Source organism: Acomys russatus, chromosome 3 (genome assembly GCF_903995435.1).
Source record: "Acomys russatus chromosome 3, mAcoRus1.1, whole genome shotgun sequence".
Classification (NCBI taxonomy): domain Eukaryota; kingdom Metazoa; phylum Chordata; class Mammalia; order Rodentia; family Muridae; genus Acomys; species Acomys russatus.
The window spans coordinates 5,381,971-5,403,374 of record NC_067139.1 but is presented as its reverse complement, the minus strand read 5'-3'; the positions used below and the strand labels follow the sequence as shown (position 1 = coordinate 5,403,374).

Sequence of the window (21,404 nt, the reverse complement as noted above, 5' to 3'; positions counted from 1 at the left end):
AGAGGCCATGCATTCTCTCAGCTCAACTACAAATGATTTCTCTCATCAGCAGAAAATTGGAATTTCAAAACAAAAATCAAGATAGTTTTTTCCCAGTTGAATCAACGAGGCCAACCAGAAATAGCTTCCACTTCATTTTCTACGCCAGGATTTTGAAATGGGAGCTTTAGAACCTGCTACACCTATCTTCCTGCCATGTTCCAGCTTCTACCATATTGATGAAAGCTTATAGTGGACCATGGACACTCCACATCCTTACAGAAATACTATCTTCACTCAATGTAGGGAAATCAAAAGTGCTAAATTTTTTTCTCCTTAGTTCCTACCCTCCACCCCCGCTCCCAGTCCTTACAGTTTCTTTTAACATGTTTTAGGCTTTTGTTGAGTGACCATTCATATGTAACACAATATGGGGGGGGGATACCTAAAATCCTTCAGTCCTGGAGTTCCTTGACCTCAATGTAGCACTGAAAAGGAGGTTTCGGAAGAATGCACAATTAATGGAACTCTAAAGATATGATTTTTGTTTTTCAAGGCTAGTAACTGTGCTCCGAGCATGGGGCAAGTCAGGCAAGTGCTCCATCACTGAATAGACCCCACCCCTGCCTCTGAAAGACAGGACTCTAAGAGCAAGAGAGAGTAAAGAGGAGTATAGTCCAGCCCAGGAAGGTAGGGATGGGACAAGAAGACCCAAATGGCTCAAACACTGAGTACAGGAGAAAAACCAAAATCAAGTAGAAGAGCAGACAGTCACAATAATTTGGTGTTTACTGTCTTTTACCTTAGCCTTGCCATAGAAACTTTTTGCAATGCTTGGTCACCACAGGAGGATCTCAGATCAAGTCCCCTCCCCGTGGATTCTCCCATGCCCCTGGCACACAGGTCCTACCTGTGAAGGTGATCTGGGTCGCACTGGGGCAGGAGATGCAGGCGCTAGTGTGTGGTTGGGACTGGCTGTTGGGCTGGGCAGGGGTGAAGGCTCCTCTGGGGGCGATGGTGTCTTTGCAATGCGAAGAGGACCCGAGTCACTGGATGGGCACAGAGGATTGAGCAAGAAGCCTTCTGAGAAACAGGGTTCCTAGCACCCACAATTCTTCATCCCAGAGAAATCCTGAAGCTCGTCTCACTGTTATTTTACTCCCTGCCACCATGTTAATTCTAGTTATTAGGAATAGTAATCAATGCTGATAGCTGGCGCATTTATTGTTCCCTGCGGCCCAGACTGCAGCCATGCGTGACCTCTTTTCTTTACAGCAGCCACACAATATTGTCTCTGCTTTAGATATGAAAATGGTAGAGCATAAGTAGTTTAAAAACAAAGAAAGAAAGACACTCAGTGTTTTACTACCTTTGCGTTTAAGCCTTAGTACAAATGTGTTCCCTCCACATGCCAAACAAGCTTCCAAGAATTCCCAACATAAGGTGTAATAATAAAACTATAACCTATAGAAAATCACCCAGAAAACTGACACTTTTATTTTCAAAGGCATCTTGAGAGAGAGAGAGAGAGAGAGAGAGAGAGAGAGAGAGAGAGAGAGAGAGAGAGAGAGAGAATAAATATTTTGTGGGATTACTTTTTGATTCACCAATTTCTTCTTTCTACACTTTATGAAACAGTGACTAACTCAGACACCTTGCAACGTGCCAGCAGGCCACGTGACAGGTGAGATTCCACAACTTCCTGAGAAGCCACCATGTCCTAGGCACCTTGCCAGATGCTTGGGAACAGCTTGGCAGGATGACTAAGACGTCCTACTCTCTAAGAACTTCTAAAGACAACAGCCAGAAGGAATGGAGTCTGTGATCTAAATAGGAGGACAGACGCAGCAGCACGGTCTACGCACGCAAGAGCCAAGCGAGCTGGGTTCTTTAGAGAAGAGACTCTACATGATGCAGGCTTGGGGCCAGCAATCATAACCTCTGGCTAGAAACATCCCCATCTATGCTCTAGTCTACACATTGCCCACAGAGCAAACTCACCACCTTGATCTGCAGAGGAATGTAAAAAATAAAAAAATAAAAAAGAATAAAAGACATTCATTAAGTGGCTGTGACCCTACTTCTTACTTTAGCTGATTATGACACTGATATTTGCAAATGCATCTGTTGCTTTCATTTCCATGTGCGGGAGCCTCTCTTAATTTCCTTTTACAATGTCCAAAAGGCAGTTTCATATTCTTCTTCTTCTTTTTCTTCTTCTCTTCTTCCTAGCTCAATAATATAAAAAACAATGCTGGAGCCTTGATTCTGTTTCTTTCCTGGATTCTTTTAGGCCACCTCCTTCCCTTGGAGGGAGAAGATGTGCCTGCTGCTACGGCAGCTGTAGCAGGGGCTGCAGTTACAGCCATGCTAAGGAGCAGTAAGTGATGAAAATAGCAATCTTCAGACGCTGACATATGGAGGAGTTGGCGTCTGCATATGTTTATGCGTGATCCTGTAAATTCATCCATGGGAGTGTTTACAACGAGTGGTATAGAAACCTCAGGCGTAGAATCTCAGAGCTGAACGTTGCTTTCTTCAAGAAACCGTTTCATGCCACAGCACCCCACTTTTTCATTAGATGTTTTCAAGTTTCTTTTTTTTTTTTTTTTTTTTAACTAAAAGGGTTATTGGTACTCCATAAGGAAAGCACAGAAAGTTAGCCACAGAGGCACTGAACTGAAACCCAGAACTTCTAACTCCCTGCTCAAGGCTTGCTGAGCCTAGGTGAAATGAAAGAGATTTAAAAATTATAGGAGAAAAAAAAATAAAAAATAAAAATTACAGGAGAAGGTGGGGATGCAGAGGTAGGGAGAGGGTGATAAAGTTTCCACTTCTTTCCTTTCTTCAATAGCTAAGAATCAGCACAAAACTGTGGGATTTTTGAATTTGTTCTATTCCAGAGAAAGTAACAAGTAGAAAGGACCATTCTCCCACACTGTTGCTCGCAGGCCCTATGCAAATCAGAGAGGCAGCTACTTACTTCTACTGTGACCAGTACCACCGTGAGGTAACTGAAGGCCAGAAGTAAATATAAGAGGCAAAAATCTAAGGCTGCGATCACTCTCCACATGGAAAGGAATCTTTTAGGCCTTACAAGGTGATTAAAACATTATAATGTGGGATGCAGACTCCAGAAAATTCAACCCACAGCTCATCACTTGCACACGGAGCAGAACTAGCCTTGAGGACCAGTGGCCTACCTGGGAGCTCCTTGAATGCTGAAGGCCTTGTCTGCGTGCTGATCACCCAGCTTCGTCATCACTTCATAGAGTTTGTGGCAAAGCTAAGGGGACAGAGACCTATTAACCACTGGCCATCCTAGTACCCATCCATGCTATTGTCCCCCTGCCCCCAAAGAAACTGTTTAACAACAAGATACAACTATTCTGAGAATCAGATTAGTCTCCAGGCACTTGAAATTCCATATACCAAATTAAAAATCTATAGCTAAGCTGAAATGAACCAAACACTAAATTAATCAAATATGTATTCACTAGAATATGAAGCAGAAAGGAAAATCTGATTGTTTGTTTTAGTTCTGTTAAAAATTGTCCAATGGCTGTCCTGATAAACTACAAAATCAGCAGATGACAACATGGCTAAATACTTTGGGACCAGTTTTTCACCACTTTAGAACATTACTTGAACTTACAACTCTTCAACCAACAGAGGAGAAAAACAGAACAGTGAGGCTGTGACAAAATCTTCAAAGAACATAGAAAACTACTGACAAAAAGCAGTGCAAATAGTGCAGCGAGAACTGACACGCCACTGCTACAAAAACCACGTAAAAGAGTGGATGAGCAGCCATGCCCTGTGCTTCTTTTCAGTCCCCGTTACTCACCACTGCGATTTCCTTGTGAAACTTGGCCTCAAGGCTGGAGACATTTTTGAAAGTATTGACATAAAAGCCAACTCGTCTACCAAGGAGAAACACAAATAAGGGAGAGACCAGTTAGCAAAAAAAAAAATGGATTTTAATGGCAATAAAACAAATTACGGCTAAGTTTCCTATGTGTAACTTGGGACAGCGTTGGATTAAATAGCATCCTAGAGTAAGGCTGACTTGTCTCAGCTGCTGAGCACACAAGCTGCCCATCGGCAACATCTCAAACACACTTGTAAAGGGAAGTGATGGAAAGGGTGCTGGGACATGAGGCAAATTCCATCCGTCATTATCTGAGTTCCCTTAGAGGAAGCACAAAAGCCAAACAGAGAAGTAGCCTGCTACCCTCAGGACAATTTTTTTCTCCAAATGAGAAAATTACTTTATTCTTTTTCATTCAGCTTTAATTTATTCATCTTATTGTTTCAATGACATTCTCAACAGAACAAAACCCTGTGAAGTGTCCTGATTGTGTAATTAGATTTGAATTCTCAAAACAAAACAAAACAAAACAAAACTGAGTAAGGGCTTGGACAACAGGAAACTTAATGATCTTCTCTTGCTTAAGCTGAGCTGTGCAGAGTGTAGGGTGTGATAAGAGACGGCGAGACTATCAGTGTGGATGGAACCAGGAGCCACCAAAGTCTTTTATTTGTTCCCGCATTTGATGTTCACAACACTCCCCTGGGGGCAGTGACCCTCATTGACTACAAAAAGTAAACGGGGGTCAACTGTCTAGTGTCAGGAGAAAACCATCATTTAAACCTCCAAAGAGGAAAATGTAATAGAAAATCACAGAACACGTCACAAGAAATATTTTTTAACCATGACTTTTGTTAAGTCAGTGTCAGCAAATTCTGCTTAAATTAGGTGTTTTTGAATTTTAACTAAAATAAAAACTCAGAGCCAAATTTAAGAATTCTGAAATGAAGTAAAAATTCAATAGTAAATCTGTCCCATCAATAAGGCATTGTTTTTCTGTGGCTTCTCTTGTACCTTGTGTCCCTGGCACATTACATTTATTTCCTCTGTCCTCAGTCACCATGTGACTCCAAGCTCACGTTTTTATTGTAACTGATTTCAAATCTTCTATTTTTACACACACACATACACACACACACACACACACACACACACACACGTGCACATGCACCCCCCCACACGTGCGCGTGCGCGCGCGCGCACACACACACACACACACACACACACACACACACACACAAGCATTCACATACATGCGCACATATGGTTCTTTGTATCCATGGATCTGTATATTGTGGTTGAACTATCAGTTGATCCAAACCATCCAAATACAAGAGGGCATCTTCACGGAACATAGATGGTATTCTTTCTCCATTTTATTTTCTGAACAATTTACAGCAAAACAACTATTTACATGATGTTGTCATGGTTTTAGGTCTTCTGAGTAATCTAGATGTGGATGAAAGTGCACGGGAGCATGGGATTGTGTAGGCTACACACAGACACTACGTCCTTTTATGTAAAGAGCTTCCATGGCCATTGAGTTTTGCTTCCCCTGGGGTTTCTGGGAACCAACTCTCCACAGATATAGGGACACATATTTGTATTTCCACGTGTCCATAGACTGAGACATACAGGAATGTAGTAGTAAAAACCCCAGAGTAGTGTGTTTGGGAACTCGTAAGGGAACTCAGGTGAGAGGCTGGGAGGAGAGAGGCGGATGGTTCTGAGGGGCAGAGGCTTACAAGGCTGTAAATCACACTGATTTGCAAGAAGGAGGAGCATGCAGATATGCTGGAGATATGGGAAGAAGCACACTTTGCACTTGATCTTGAGGAAACAAGGTCAGACACAGCTAGATGGAAAATAAGAGACAGTGGGGTCCCTGACAATGCTGCAAAGAGAAAAGCACTCACTGCAGCATTTTCAGAAAAATGTTTCTGGAGGGTCAAAGTGGAACATATAACAATTTTTCTTAGGCTTTAATCAATCTTTTCTTTGCCCAATTACTCAACAAAACATATTAAAATCTGACTACACTCATAGTGGTGGGCTCAAATGTACTTAGAAATTATAGTTCAATAGAAAAAAGTATTAGTAGGGGCTTAATTAATGAGCATGTGCTCCAATTATGCTTAAATGAAGTTATAAAAGCAAAGTATAAAACCACATGTGCATGGCAAGATGCCACAGTAGTTCATGCATGGTTAAATAGGAAAAATAAATGGATATGGGCACAAACATCTAAAACAATCCAGCTTGCAAGCATTTGTTTGAGAAGACACAAGTAGTCGGGGCAGGAAGATGGGTCAGATTTCACTTGAAGATTGGTACAGACGCCTCAGTTACTTGTCTTCTGCTTTGATAAAACACCATGACCAGGACAGGAATCAGTTTCCTTTGGCTTTCAATCCCAGAGTTATAGGACTCCATAGTGGTGGAGACAGCATGGCAGCAGTGCAAGGAACCTCAGAGACCGTGCCGTGAACAGCAAGTGTGAGGCAGGGAGACCGCTGTAGGGTGAGGCTTAAGCTCTCACAAGCCATCCTGGTAACGTATTGCCTCCGGGAAGTGCCAGCAGGCATGCAATTATTTCTCTTTTCGCTGTGCTGTGGGTGCAATGTGACTTGCTCCCTCAAGCTTCTGACACTGTGAGTTCATTGTCACAGTGGACTGTATCCTGGACCTGTGAGCCAAATAAAATGCTTTTCCCTTAAGTGCCTTTTGTCATGGTATTTTATTATAGTAACAGGAACCAAGACACAGCATTTTCATGTCTAATTTTCATTTCTCTGTCATATTATCTGTTACATCAGTTTTATAGAAAGAAATAATTGGTACAGTGCCAAAAAGAAAAACTGTATTTTAAATAACTAAACAAGCATGTATATTTTTGGAATAATTTGTTTCATTTTAAAATTTAGAAATTAAGTAGCACGTTTTAATTTAGAAAAAAAATGGCCATAGTGGTGATACAACTTATCATATAGAAGTTTTTTCCAATATAGGGAATCAGGGACTGTTTTCAAAAGGGGCCTTTGAGTTGCTCATAATTGTACCCTTGGCCCCAGATATGGCACCTGGGACACAGAAAGCACATAGTGAATATTATGTGAGTGAATGAGCAACAAAGTAGTAAACGAACAACTGAATAAATAAGTAAAAGAGCCATTGGAAGGGCACATCCTGATGTGCCTGGACTTATGAAATGCTAATGTGCATAGCAGTGAAACACATGTATAGAAAGTCCGAGCCTCTGGGTTCTGATAGTCCTTAGAAGGCTCACGTCACAAGTTCTTCATTAAGAAGGGAATTTTAAGGTGTTACCAATTCTTCCAAACAGGATCCTTATGATTAGCTGTCAAATTCTGTACCTTTTAAAATAAATAATTCAGCCATCTTGATGACATCGCTGTCACCACATTGACATCACTGATACATATTTTGTCCTCAGAAATGATGAAACCATTTGGAAGCTGACCAGATGGTGTATGCAAGCCCATATATTCACTGTACCCTCTGAGGTGCACAGGATGCACCAAAGGAGTTGTGCATGTAAGGCGGAGGGGGCCACACCTCACCTGCCACGGAGGTGGAGAACGAGGAGTGTTCTTCTATGTTTCCCTAGATGATGAATCCAATCACGCTCATGTTGCTAAATATTTAACCTCTTCACATCGGAACTGCCACCCTATTCCATCTACTCTGCATCAGGGCGGGTCTCACGGATTCACTCTCTCTTCCACTCAGTCCTCACAGGAGCACAACAGAGCTCTGCACTCATGCCGCTATCTACCTAGAGCGAGTGCCCGTATCGTAGCCCTAACACATTAGGATGCCTGCTCTTCCATATCTATGCCAGATCCTGCATCTTGGCATCACAGTCACGCCTCCATCCGTGAAGTGGAGCCACCCACTGTCTCACTCTAACCTGCCACAGGCAAGAATCCCTCATTGCTACATTTGCAAACACCTGTGGCCCTGCTTTTAAAACTTGCGTAAGATTACTCTTTTGGGTTTTGTCAGCTTTTTCATCCAATTTTTCATCCAATATATATTTATCACACTCCTCCTCCCCCAGTGCCTCTGAGATCCTCCTCACCACCCGCCTACCCAACTTTATGTTCTTTCTGTCTCTTTTTTTCTCTCTCTCTCTCTTTAAACAAACAAAAAGCAAAAGCAAAACACATGCATTTAAAACCCCCACAAAACAGAACTCAAAATAAATAAGAAAAGGACCAACAAAACAAACAAAATCTTCAAACAAAACAAAATGAGACAAAAAGTCTACAAAAATACCATTGACTTTGCTTTGTATTGCCCAACTACTCCTGGAACTGAGGCTTGCCCTTAAGGGCAATGTATACCCAATGGGAATTCATTGGAGAAAACTTTTTGTTTCTTTGCTTGCAGATATCAGTTGTAGATAGCTTCTTGGCACCATGTTCAGCTCCCCTTCTCAGTGCTGGGACTCCATCTGTCTTGAGCCTGTGCGGGTCCTGTTCATGCCACCGTAGTCTCTGTAGGTTCATATGTGCATCAGTCCTGTTGTTTCTGGAAGACACGTTTTTCTTGGAATCTTCCGTCCCCTTTGCCTTTAGCAATCTCTATGCTTCCTCTTCCACATTAATCCCTGAGCCTTTAGGGGAGGAGGATTTTGATGAAGGCATCCCACTCACGACAGAGTGCACCACGGTCTCTCACCCTGCACATTAGGTCACGAGTTCTTTATTCCAGGCCACAGAGACCGCTGGGGTCCAGTCCTCTTCAAGCCAGAAACAAGAGAATCAGCCCTCAGCCCTGTCTGATGAGTCTTATTCACATCCGCATACTGTTCCTACCCACCACTCACCCTGCACATGCTCAGGCTGAATGTCCACCCTCAGCCACTGGCACTGCCATCTTCTGAAGATGAAGAGTTGATTTTCAAAGGTTTCTCTTGTGCTATCAGCCCTCTGTGTCTGCTGGATGATTCCTCATGCCCGTCCTAAAATCAAGATTTTCAAACCAGAGGCATCCACTGTGCTGCTCCTTCATGTCTTATGAGGTCACCAGTGCTGCCACAGCGCCTCTGGTCCCTCCCCCGACTAAGCCTTCTCTCTTCCCGTAACACATGCATCATCGGTGTGTTCTCCCTTCTCAGCATCCTGAGGGTCTATTGTTTTCAGGGCTCTGACAGAGCTGTCATTTTCCCTCAGGCCTTCCTGACACTGTACAGTGCTTCATATTGCCACTCAGATATCTGGGCATGGACATCGCCCATCCTTAGTGTTTCCTATATATATATATATATATTTTTTTTTTTTTTTTTTTTTTTAGAGCTACAGACTTCATTATCTTTGTAAACTTCTTACTGTTCGTTTAAGCCCCGCACACATATGATGGAACTGAGTGCATTTCCAACCCTCCATTTTCGTTCCACACTAAGCCGTGGAGAGAAGGCTTCTCTCATCTCTGAATTTACACTGGTCACCCAGCCATGGCAGACTCCATTATGTTATTTTGTCTGACATTTTATTGTTTGTTTCTTTTTTGCCCTTCAACGCAGGCTGAAAGAAAATGAAACTTTCAGTATAAGGTCTGTAGCCCATCAAAGAAGCCAGACACACACACAGTGGGCGGCCAAATAATATTGGATAAATAAATTAATCTAACCCCTAGCCTCTGCCCTGCCTTCTGCACACAATCCCCTTCTTTGCATTCTCTTTCCGATCAGTCTCATGCTGCATTACATTAATTAAACTTCCACGAACTGGAGCTGGAGAAATGTCTCCGTGGTTAAGAGCACTAGCTTCTCTTCCAGAAGACCTGGGCTTGGTTCCCAGCACTTGTATGGCAGCTGACAACCATCCTTAACTGGCCCCGTTACAGAGTACCTAACACCCTATTCTAGCTCACATGTGATAGTCAGAAATACACATAGGCAAAATATTCATACACATAACATAAGACAAAAATTCAAAACTCAAAAAAGTTACAACACCCCTGCCTTTACTTGTGTACTCATCAGCTTGAAATATTTGTTCACCAAATACCAACTTCCATGGTTCAGCTTAGGCATTCCATATGGAGTCCTCCTTCTTTATAGTAACACTTTTTCACTGTGAATCACAAGTTTGGTCAAAGTATCGATATAGGTCAAGAGGCAGAGTACCTACCTGCACAAGGTATGTTCAATCTCCAGCAACTCTCCCAAAGGAGAAAACAAAATATATTTACAGTTGTCTGCAACCTATACCTTCTTCTCTGCAGTAGATTACTTCTTTCAGTGTGTGTGTGTGTGTGTGTGTGTGTGTGTGTGTGTGTGTGTGTGTGTGTGTGTGTGTGCGAGTGCCTGTGGAGACCAGAGGTAGACTTCTCACCTGACAAGCCTCTCACTGAACATGCAGCTCGCTGATTGGCTAGACAGGTGGCTGCTGAGCTCTAGCAATCCATCTGTCTCTGGCCCTCACGCTGGTTGCAAATGCATGCCACCATGTCTAGCTCTACTTGGCCCTGGAGATCTGACATCATCTCCTCATGCTTGCATGGCTAGCACTTCACCGTCTAAGTCATCTCCCCAGACCTTACTTCTCTTCTTTATGCATCCAAACTTTTGAAACGATTTTCTTTGCATGGAAGCGAGAAGTCATAGATGATAAAAGAACAAAAGAGGAAAAACAAAAAACAAGCAAGCATCAAGCTTAATACCACCCATCTTTCAGATGCAAAGATGCAAACAGAGTGAATAGAAAAGGATGTGCCATGTGAAGGATAAGCAGCAAAGACCTGGAGCAGGTATCAGACAGACTCTTATTAGGAAAGATGAAAGAGGATACTTTATAGCTCCATGTGGTATGCACATCTGTAATCCCAGAATTTGGGAGGTGAAGTCAAGAGGATCAGGAATTCAGGGTAATCCTTTGCTACAGAGTGAGTTAAAAGCCAGCGTGGGTACATGGGATCCTATCTCAAAGTAGGGAAACAAAAAGGTAGGACATTTTATAAGCATAATATCCTCATATTCACATCCAAAAAAATTCACATCTGAAAAAGGAGCAAAATATATTTTTGAACAGCTGACATAACTGAAGAGGAAAATGGGCCTGGAAATAGTTGAGGTCGATAGCTCAGCATCATTGATAAACAGACTAATTAGGCAGAAGACACAGAGGAGAGGGCTTGAGGAGCACCACAGCACAACAGGACACAATGAATAACTTCTGAATGTCTAATGTGAGTTTGAGGCAGGAATTCAAGCATTCGTCACTGAGTACGTGTTCCCTGCTGCATGTCCAATCCTGTGCACTTCCCCGCAGGAGACACTGAAGATTAAAAGTACCGACTTCAATTTCAGGGTTGAACAATGTAAATGGAAAAAGAACTATGTATTTGTGAAAAGTCACGACCGTGTGCAATTTCAGTTAAAGAGAGCTGTAGACAAAAGCAGCGGGAAATGAAGCCTGCTGATGTATTTAGTTTCTCTGGGACCACCAGCTATGTGGAAGGAAGGGGAGGAGACTGACTAAGAGTGATCCAGCATGACCAGCAAGGCTCTATCTGAGGGGCTGGTGGCATGGGACTGCTGATGAGAACCGAAGACAGATGGCACCACTGCTTCCAGCAACTCCATGGCTCTACCTCTGAGTCGTGAAAACAGGATAAGCCACATAAATCTCGCTGGACACCATGAGAATGAACAACAGCACTGAAATGGGAATACAGCTCAGGCTGAAAGTCCAAAGAGCAAGGTCAGAAGACGAGATGACGTCTTACAATACTTGAAATCCAACCAAGAGCTGAAGAGGTCTTGCTGTAAGACTAGGGGAAATTATCTCGTTACATGTTGTGTCTCCACTTGACCAACAGACCAAGGTCTAAACAGCTGCAAGACACGTATGGCTATCAAATTCAAATGAGATACAAGAAAATAAATATAAAATTCTGTTCCTCAGTCTCTCCAGCCATATCCCAAGTATTCAGCAGGTTTACGTGGTAAGTGGCTTCCACCCTGGAACGCATAGGCATGGCACTTCGGAACAGGCTAGAAGCACCACAGGCAAGGGAAGTGACACAGAAGAAAGCCTCTCCTCCTCAGCTGCTAACTGGGGTGGGCAAACTGGAGCAGAAGCATGTTTACCTTGACCACAATGATGGTAATTCTTCTTGTAAGTCAACATTGAACTCTTCAAACACTTTCTGTGCTTTCTGAAACTCCTCTTCTGCCTAAAAATGACATGCAATGCATTTACACACAAGGGGAGACATCTCTGTACATAAAAGCATCATTTCATATTAAACAGAACTAGCCTTATGGTAACATGAGAAGGTTATGAGGAGAGATATTTGTTAAAATCCACAACATTTTGTAATTAAATAGGAAATAGAAAGGACCTGACAGTTGGTAAGGGTAGACAAGTAAGTTATAACCAAACTGTGAAGATCTTATATGCCATGCTAGGGGCTTTAGATTTTTTTTTTTTTTTTACTAATGGGATCTATTAAGAGGTGAGCAGTAGGGAATCTGATGTAGAGATGCCTTATTGGAAGGGGATTTGGCAAAAAAAGACCAAGCCTGGAGTCCAAGGGAACAGTGAATAGCTGACACCATTTAACTAGCATCTGCAAATTGCTGGCAAACATGATTGTGGTGGACTGAATAAGATGACACATTCCACCCCCCCACCCCCAGTCTTGGGTATTTGACTACTTGCTGTCCAGTTAGTCATGATCTCTAGGGAGGCTTGGAAGGTGTAGCCTTGATGGGTGATGTCATTGGGGGCAAGTTTTGAGAGCTTAAAGTCTTGCACAGTTGTGGGTTTGATCTCTGCTTCCTGCTTGTGGTTTAAAGTATGAGCTCCCAGATTTCTGATCCATTTACCAGCCCTGCCTGCTGCCAGAGTTCCCCATTGTGATGCTCATGGACCAGAGCTACTGGAATGGTCCTTCTTCAAGAAAGGTAATGCTATGCACATGTCGCTGCTATCTTTATTTTTGATTGGGAGTTTCGTTGGAGAATTCCAAGGTTGGCCTCTCACCTGAATCTATATTTTATCAGTGTTCTTAGACCATATAGAAAGAATTGCATAAATGCTTCTTGGTTTCTTGGATCTTGCAACACTGCAAGAGGCTCAAAGTTATTCTGGTCACAATGTGTAACCAGTGTCAGTAAGTCTCACTCATGTGATCTCATTTATAATAACATGAAAAAAACTTATTTTAATTAACGTGGTTTGGAAAACTATAATTTAGTTTGAATTCTGTCCTGATTGCAGCCATCCTTTAGAAGGGAAACATCTCATTTTTAAAAAGAAGGTTGCTACATGCCTTAAGGTTCAGAGAGTGATGTCACTCACTGGATCCATCCGTACCTTAGAGATCCGACTCTCATCCTTCCGTTTGGAACTCTGCAGAGCCTCCAAGTGATGGCGAGCACTGTCATAATCCACGAGCTTCCTGCTGCGCTTAGCGATGCGATTCTGCCAACATGGAAGACACATGAACTGAAGGAGATGTGGTCACAGAGACCTTGACTCCCAAAAGTCAAAGGTCAAAATGCTTTCTGTGTTGAAAGCAGCTGAGGAGTTTAAAAGAATTACTGCATTTACATATGTGTGTATGTGTCTGTGTGAGGATAATTAAGGAACAATCTACATGAATCTGTTCTCTCTTTCTACCAGGAGAGTTTCTGAGGCTGAACTCAGGTGGGTTGTCAGGCTTGGTGACAAGCAACCCTACCTGCTGAGCCAGCTCAGTGGCATGGAAGGTGAGGTTTTTAACAAAAGATAGAGGTGAGCAGGGATATGAGTAAAGACAGTTAGAAATCAGAATAAAGCTTCTAGGCCTTTGCGCTTTAAACAGTGTCCGTTCTGATAAAAACAGCTAAACGCGTGTTTTCATCTAAGACCAGGGGCATCCTGGAGTTGCTTTGAGGGAGCTGGCAAACCTGGACTCTCTGTTAGCATCTACTTTCAATATGCTGCAGTCTGCAGTTAGAAGAAAGTCACACTGGGATTGGGTTTTTTTTTTTTTTTTTAAGATTTATTTATTCATTATTATGTATACAGTGCTCTGCCTGCATGTACACCTGCATGCCAGAAGAGGGCATCAGATCACATTATAGATGTTTGTGAGCCACCATGTGGTTGCTGGGAATTGAACTCAGGACCTCTGGAAGGGTAGGCGGCGCTCTTAACCACTGAGCCATCTGTCCAGCACAGCTGAGCTTGGCTTTATGAATATAGTAGCATACTAACCGCAGTTCCCTAAGAGATGTGCTGCCTGAGAAATCTGTCCTCAGTCCACCATTGTCAGCTATGTGTTAGAATCTCTGCAGGTGACATATCACTTTGGAAATGCTGGTGTCTAGTGCACATGGACACTACTGATGGACTAGCTCATTCCCGTGGCTACTTCATTAAGGAATTTTCACGACCCTGGTCCAGAAATGCCAAACCACTAGCTATGGAGTGATGTATCTTGACATCACAGAACTCCAGCCCCATAAGGAAGTTTTTGATCAGGACTGAGCTTTGATCAACCGGGACCACCTTTACTTGCATGACCCCTACTTGCATAGGGATTATATACCTAGAAATTATGTGCACAGTGACCCACCTTAAAGCTCCCAGAACTGTGTAGCAGCCAATGTGGGCTACTCTCCTTCATATGAACCAGTTACTTTCTAGGAAGCTGCCCCTAAAGAAACTCTCTGGCATGAAGACCTCCACAGGCCCCACAGCGCAGAGTCCTGCCAGCTCTTCCCAAAGTTGGTAAGTCTGAGTATGGCATATTAATGGTGCCTATGCATTAAATTTAAATTAACCTTACATTAGCTGAATGTCCTTTAACTTATCTGTGTCCCACCTAAGGATTCACTCAAGATTGAATGGAGGGAGACAGGCAGTAACCAGGATTCTAGGTTGAAGCTCTGGAAGGCAACTGATAGCCTACGACAGAGTCTTGTGCCCCTGCCCAGGAGAGGCCAAACTATTGAGACAATGGACCCAAAAGAATTAAAATTTGCCTTAAATCCCATGCAAGAGGAAAGACAGCAAAGGCCCTCGCACTCGCCCAAAGAGGAGCTGGCTTCGTGGGAAGAGATTTCACACAGTTCCTGAACTGTACTCTACCATTAAATGCTTATACATGCATCCTGGCTATTGTGTCTTACGTTCTCCAAGGTTGGAACACCACCTCAGGAAAGACTGAAGCCCATCTCCTACATACAGTGATGACCAAACTGTTCCTCAGTCCATTTTATTTTACCAATTCTTGCTCCCTTATTTCTTTTAAAGCACAGGGAAACTGGGCATCAAGTTTGTGAACCTAAGGGCTCAGGCACAAAAGTACAGGTTCAAGAAACTCAGAAACCTAGGAGGGAAAGATCCTGACTTATAGACACCTAGGCCTGTCATAGTCGGGCTATTTAAAATCAATAATAATTTGAGCAGGACCCTTGGGCCCAGATCTGCGCATCATAATGTTATTCTTGTAGGTTTCTAGGACTCTTTGGATCCTTCTATTTCCAAACTATGGCACCAGCCAAGGACAATACGTGCAGTAAACTTCGAACCCATACCTAGATCTAGCCAATGGACAGGACATTCTCCACAGTTGAGTGGAGAGTGGGGACTGACTTTCACACAAACTCTGGTGCCCCATTTTTGACCACATCCCCTGGATGGGGAGGCCTGGTGGCACTCAGAGGAAGGATAGCAGGCTACCAAGAAGAGACTTGATACTTTATGAGCATATACAGGGGGAGGAGGCCCCCTCAGGAACAGTCATAGGGGAGGGGAGTAAGGGGAAAATGGGAGGGAGGGAGGAATGGGAGGATACAAGGGATGGGATAACAATTGAGTTGTAATATGAATAAATTAATAAAATATATTTAAGAAAAATCAATAATAACGAAAAATGAAAGAGGGGAATGAAGTGAAGATGAACAAGAACAAAAATATGTTTGTAAGGAAATGAGAGAGTGAGACTCACTGGTTTGTACGCTAAGATAACAAGTAACCTAGAAACAGTGTCGGTACAGCACAGCCCTGAGAACCATGCAGGCCAGCCTTTAGTAACCCTTTAAGGAACAAAATCACAGGGGGCAAAAAACAATGGGCTATTTGTAAAGCACTTAAAATAAGTTATGTAGCAAAAAAAAAAAAAATCCCCCAAGTCAGCATATACCCAGTAAAAATAACTTCCAGAAATGAAGGAGAAAGAAAATCAATTTCAGTGAAAAAAAAAAAAAATAAGGAATCCATTGCTAGCAGAATGCTTTTAACATCGTAAGTGGAACTGCATGATACAGTAGGTAATCTAAAGGACAAAAGTCAAGGCTGATGTACACGACCGCCTTCCGTTACTTTTAACTGCAGGGAAACATTACTGGTCATTCAGAACAACAACAGCAAAACGAACAAACAAAATCCAGAGGCAACACGAGCAAAGGGAGACGTAGGTAAATCCGCACGAAGGGAAGGGGAGGGGACTAGAGTGTATCACGACATTGTATGCGGTGGGATAAATAGATGGAGTTAAATATGACAGTTGAAAATGTATATTTAAGGTGGAACCAATAAACAAAAAGGGTAAAATATGCTGAATTTTGAGATCCAGGTTTAGATTCTGACTTAATAAGCCTGGGAGAAGATTTGACAGCCATGCATTTTATGTCTCGGCAACTGTCTAGTTGTACCCAGCTGGTCTAATAATAAATACAATTCCATGAGATGACATGTGAAAACCTCTCAAATTGGATATAGTAACAAGAGGGAAAGCAATATTAATAATATATTTATATTTTTACATAGCACAGTAACCACTTAGCCTACAGTATGGATATAGTAAGGGTTATTCTCATTTTACTCATGGAGACTTGTAATTTGCCTACAACTATTCATCATGTCTGAACCTAGTGGGAATCAAATTGGAAATACACTGCACCCACTGGCACCAGGAGCGGAAGAGGCAAGGGAAATGGCACTCAAGAGGCAGCGGACCCTCAGGAGTGTGAGCGCAAGGTGTGTGCCTGCCAGACACTGCTTCCTGCCAATTTACACCTTCCGAGCTCTCTCCTACCTGACTTCCTGTCAAGCCTACCCTGCTCCTGGGACTCTGTTAATGCCCCTTCCAATGCCTCCCCAGACACTGCTAATTATTCCTGCCACACAACATAATCTCTTCACAGCCTCCGACACTGGTGACAGGTAGATTAGGAAGGTTATTCAAACTGAGCAGCTTCAGATCTTAATTACCATCTCAATGATATTTTTCTGTTTCTACCACTTCCACATGGCCAGGAACTGCTTCCAGACACAGCCAGGGTGGCTTTATGATGGCCACTAAGCTAGCCCAGGTGGGGAAGGCTGAATTCCCTCCCTAAGGCCAGCAGACTTCTTGTGACAGAAAGGTGAGATCGCTCGCTATTTTTAACAAGCACCTGACAGTCTTTTTCTAAGGGGCAGAAGCCTGTGCAGCGTTCAGTGCCCTCAGAGCTCTTTGGAACGTAAGTGCTTTGGCCGTAGGCACATCGTTAATATCTTCCAAATAGCAACTCATGAGCTTTTGAATGGTGCTGGTCTTTGAAAAGAGCTGAAACTCAATCACTACCATGCTTCCCAATGAGGTGGCAGAGCGCAGTGGTCAACTGGGTTTTGTTTGAAAAATCAGTGAAGTGAATCTCGTGAGGCATCTTCCTCTGTAACTGGCAAGGCCCTCACAGAAGGTGGCTCACTAAAATGGAAGTGAACATTTTAAGATCTGTCATTCCCTCGACAAGGATAGTTTTGTGCTATAAAAACAAGTCAATCTTATTTCCTTTTTTACTTGACATTTTGGAAGTTTGGAGCAATAAATAAACAAATAAATACTTAAAGATTTATAAAAGCAGCGTTAACTAGGATCAACTGTTTCATACAATACAATTCTAACTGGGTACCAATAGTAAACTTTAAGTCAATTTAAATAATAGTAATAAACTTTAAATGGAATACATTTAATTAAAACTTTTGAAATTTCTTATTGCCTTAAATTTCTGTGGTTTAGAAAACAATTTGTTACACTTTTTATAATTCTCTAGCAACCCCAATTTGGAATTTATTTTGGTACCCTGCAGTAAAAATATGTTTAGCTGCTCATGCATGGCTGCCACCTTAGAATCTGAACTACATTTTATGATAACTGTTCACAGCGATAAGCCTGCCTGGGTTGGAGCCATGTGGGTTCTTGTTCTACTGCTGATTGTTGATGTCAGCACTTCACAATGGGAACCACAGCACGAGTGCCCTGCCAGTCACAGCTCAGATGTCAAACATCATCCTCATGAGCGATCCTTCACAGTCACCTGGGAGAGGCCACAGTAAACGCTTGGGAACTTGTCTGAGGCTTTCTATGCACGTGGCCCGTTGACTTTAATGGGCGTCAAGGATGTCAGGTTTGCCCCATGCCTTGAAACCTCTCCACTCAGGTACACTTACTCACCGAGCTCCTATCAGAAGCCCCTTCACCACATGTTCACTGGCCATCATGCTGTGACCCACGGAGCCTTCTGCTCCTTGTCAACTGCACTCATGTACATGTACAACTGAGGTATAGCTGGTTGTCACTTTCCTGAGCTACCCATGATGTTTCCCTTATCATTTGTCACGCTGCACAGTTTCCCAAGCCTCTGCCTTGGTTGATAATTTTGTCAACGTAGCTTGAGAGTAAAGGACAATAGGAGAGAAGAGACTGACTTGGCCCCTGTACATGATACACATAAAACTTTAGCATGCATTTGCCTTCATAGTAGCATGAACGAGGCCTGTAATCCTGTTAGTCCCAGATGTGCCGTAACTGAATAAGTAATAGGAATCCACCCGTGTACCTCAAGAAAGGAACTCCTTAGGTAACAGTTCTACCGAGTTTATACTGTGTTGTCTTCAAATGAACTGAAATGAGCAACCAGTAAAATTGATTATGATTTTGTTTTAACCCTGTAATTCTGTGCATGCTTGCTCTGTAACTATATACTTTTAGGAAACATAGACAATCAAATAGCTGCCTCTAGGTAACAGTTCACTCCATTTCTTGTTTCTTCTGAAGTGCAGGTGCCTTTCAGTTGTCTGCTTACCCAGTCAATCCCAACCTTACTTAGTCACACTGTGAAACACAACTGAGTTAGAGAAGTTGCAAGCTGATTTGAGTTTTCAGGTAGGAGAATACTGTTTTCTTTATCCTCTTTTGACTGATTTTGAATTTGTGGTGATTAAATTACCATGCAATAGAGGGAATAGATGGAGGAAACAGAAGCCTGGCTTTTCTTTCTTTCATGTATACACTAATTCAAACTACAAATAGATTCTCTTTGGAAAACAGAATTTAGTTGAAAGGTTTCTTCATGAGCAGCAAGTGCAATGGAAAGCCTTGGTTGGAAGACACTCAGCAAGTGTGTGGCCACTTGAAGTAGTTCCATTACCTGGCACAGCCTAGGGTATGTGGCTGCTATGGCCTGACTCCCAGCTTTTATGTGGGTAGAGACTCTCAGATCCACTATCTGACAAGGAACGTTTGCATGGTATTCCTAGGCTGGCTCAGTTGTGAAATAGTATTGGGATGCCACATAACACACTAAGGAGCCAGTAAGGGCCTGAAATTAGTCACCATCACTGTCTCTCTGGGCTTAGTGCAGAGAAAGATTTTTTTTTAAAAGTCCAGACCCCTTTTCCTTCAGAAGTAAAAAGTTCAACAAGTGTGTAGTGGTTCCATTTTCAGAGAGACTGCCTGTGGAAACGGATTTGGACTCAGCACAGATGGGGCTGAGCTCCCTCTAGATAACTAAAAACTGAGAAGAGCAGATGGATTTGGTAGTGGACAAGTGCATGGAATAAACTCACTACTGAAAGTGTGAACTCTAATGGGAAGCTGCACCAATTTTAAATGCCCATAAATTCATTAAGTTATATAGATTTTAGGTCTGGTTAATTTGGGGGATGTAGTACTATATTTGCCAGGTTTATTTTTTTAATAATAAGTCTATTTTTTAAAGAACAGGATGTGAGCTGTACTCTAGAAAGACAGAAGGGGTCTCAAAATATGACAGGGATTATTATGAGGGTTGGACCAAAAGTGGACCATCAAGATGAGCACATCAGAAACCAATGAGTGAGTAAGCATAAGAACTCTGCAGAACCAAGGATGACAGAAATGGAACAGGCACATTGTTTTGCATAGTACAGTTTCCACTCACCTAAAAAGCAGCACCCCTGACTTCTTACCCAGTTCTCTGGTCCTCTCCCTTGCCTGGAGGTGCTTGACTTATCAATTAACCATTTATTACTTTTTTTTTAATCACAATCCATGTTTTCCTCATCTAATCCCTTATTTTAAAAGACAAGAACCTAGTCAATTCTAGCATTTGCCTTCTCCACTCCAGTGTCTGCTGATAAACAGGTGATTATTCTACCTAATGTGAAGACACCATCAGAAAAACTCAAAGAAAATGAAAATACAGAAAACCTCGCTGGTGCTTATGTTAACATTGGGAACCTATTATTCACATTTGTTTCCTTGATATGTGGCCATCAAGTGGAATATGTTTGGAGAGATCCACTCAAGTTATTGCCCAGCTCTCCAGGAAGCCCAGAATGTTCTTTCCATATTGGCCAGTTCTTCTTATTTATTCCTTGTGGGAGCAGAGAAGCTCATTCTTGCTCTGAGTGCTGACACAGTGAAGCCACTTCATTTCACTGTGCAGCCACGGCCAGCGCATTCTCTACAGGACGTTTCCTGGTATCGGTTCATGGCTACAGAGAAGGCCAGGTCACAGTGGATTTGTGAAAGGAAGTGCCCCAGATGCCCACTGGTGCTGGTTCATAGCCTCCTCACCGTGGACCATGCTAGAATGCCAAGGTACCTTGATTCCACCTTGAGCTTAGAAGCAAAAGGGCCTACACTGCATATCTGTTGCTTACAGACCTTCGTTCAAACCTGTCTTACCTCCATTGTCAGTTACAAATCTACAACATTTAGCCATTCACTTCTTTATTTATCCTTGCTGGGGAGTTAAGAGCTAAGCCCATTGTTTTAAACATAATGCTTTTATATCCGGATGCAAAGACACCTGAAAGGCTCATATTTCAACTTTAATCTGAAAATTTCAAGGACAGCAAAAACCATTCAGGTGTACTGTGACCACATGTGAAATTAACACTAAATAGTGAAATATCAGATTTCTCCTCACATTTACAGTTGGGTTTCTCCATTCTCCATGACAATCACTTTTTCTAATGAAAATCATTGCACACACCATGTATAAAAGGTTTCAAATAGAATGAAAACTTCAATGTTTTGGTAGTTTGATTTCTGATTTTGTATCTACAGGCTTGAAAAGACTTTAGTAAAGAAAGAAACATTGAAGTTTTCACTTAGAGAGGCACTTTGATTTCTGTAGCTGGATTTTATTTCATGATAATAGAATAGAATAAAAACCCATGCTTAAAAAATGAAAACTTACAAATGTGGTTCATTTCAGCTTGAGAACTTTTAATTCTCCTTTGTTGCCCGGGTTTCACTAACTACATGAGACCGTTCA

General features: G+C 42.4%; 1 protein-coding gene across 9 annotated transcripts in view; it reads right to left on the bottom strand.

The window, feature by feature from the left end:
- Amph (amphiphysin) overlaps nt 1-21,404 on the bottom strand; it is a 196,625-nt gene that overhangs the window by 49,210 nt on the left and 126,011 nt on the right. For all 9 annotated transcript variants that reach the window (XM_051168136.1, XM_051168158.1, XM_051168167.1 and 6 more), the window contains exons 6-10: nt 13,201-13,308; nt 11,970-12,055; nt 3,827-3,902; nt 3,183-3,265; nt 890-1,028 (exon numbers count right to left, since the gene is read on the bottom strand). In XM_051168136.1, the coding sequence (XP_051024093.1) occupies nt 890-1,028; nt 3,183-3,265; nt 3,827-3,902; nt 11,970-12,055; nt 13,201-13,308 (492 nt within the window). The remainder of the gene's footprint in view (nt 1-889; nt 1,029-3,182; nt 3,266-3,826; nt 3,903-11,969; nt 12,056-13,200; nt 13,309-21,404) is intronic.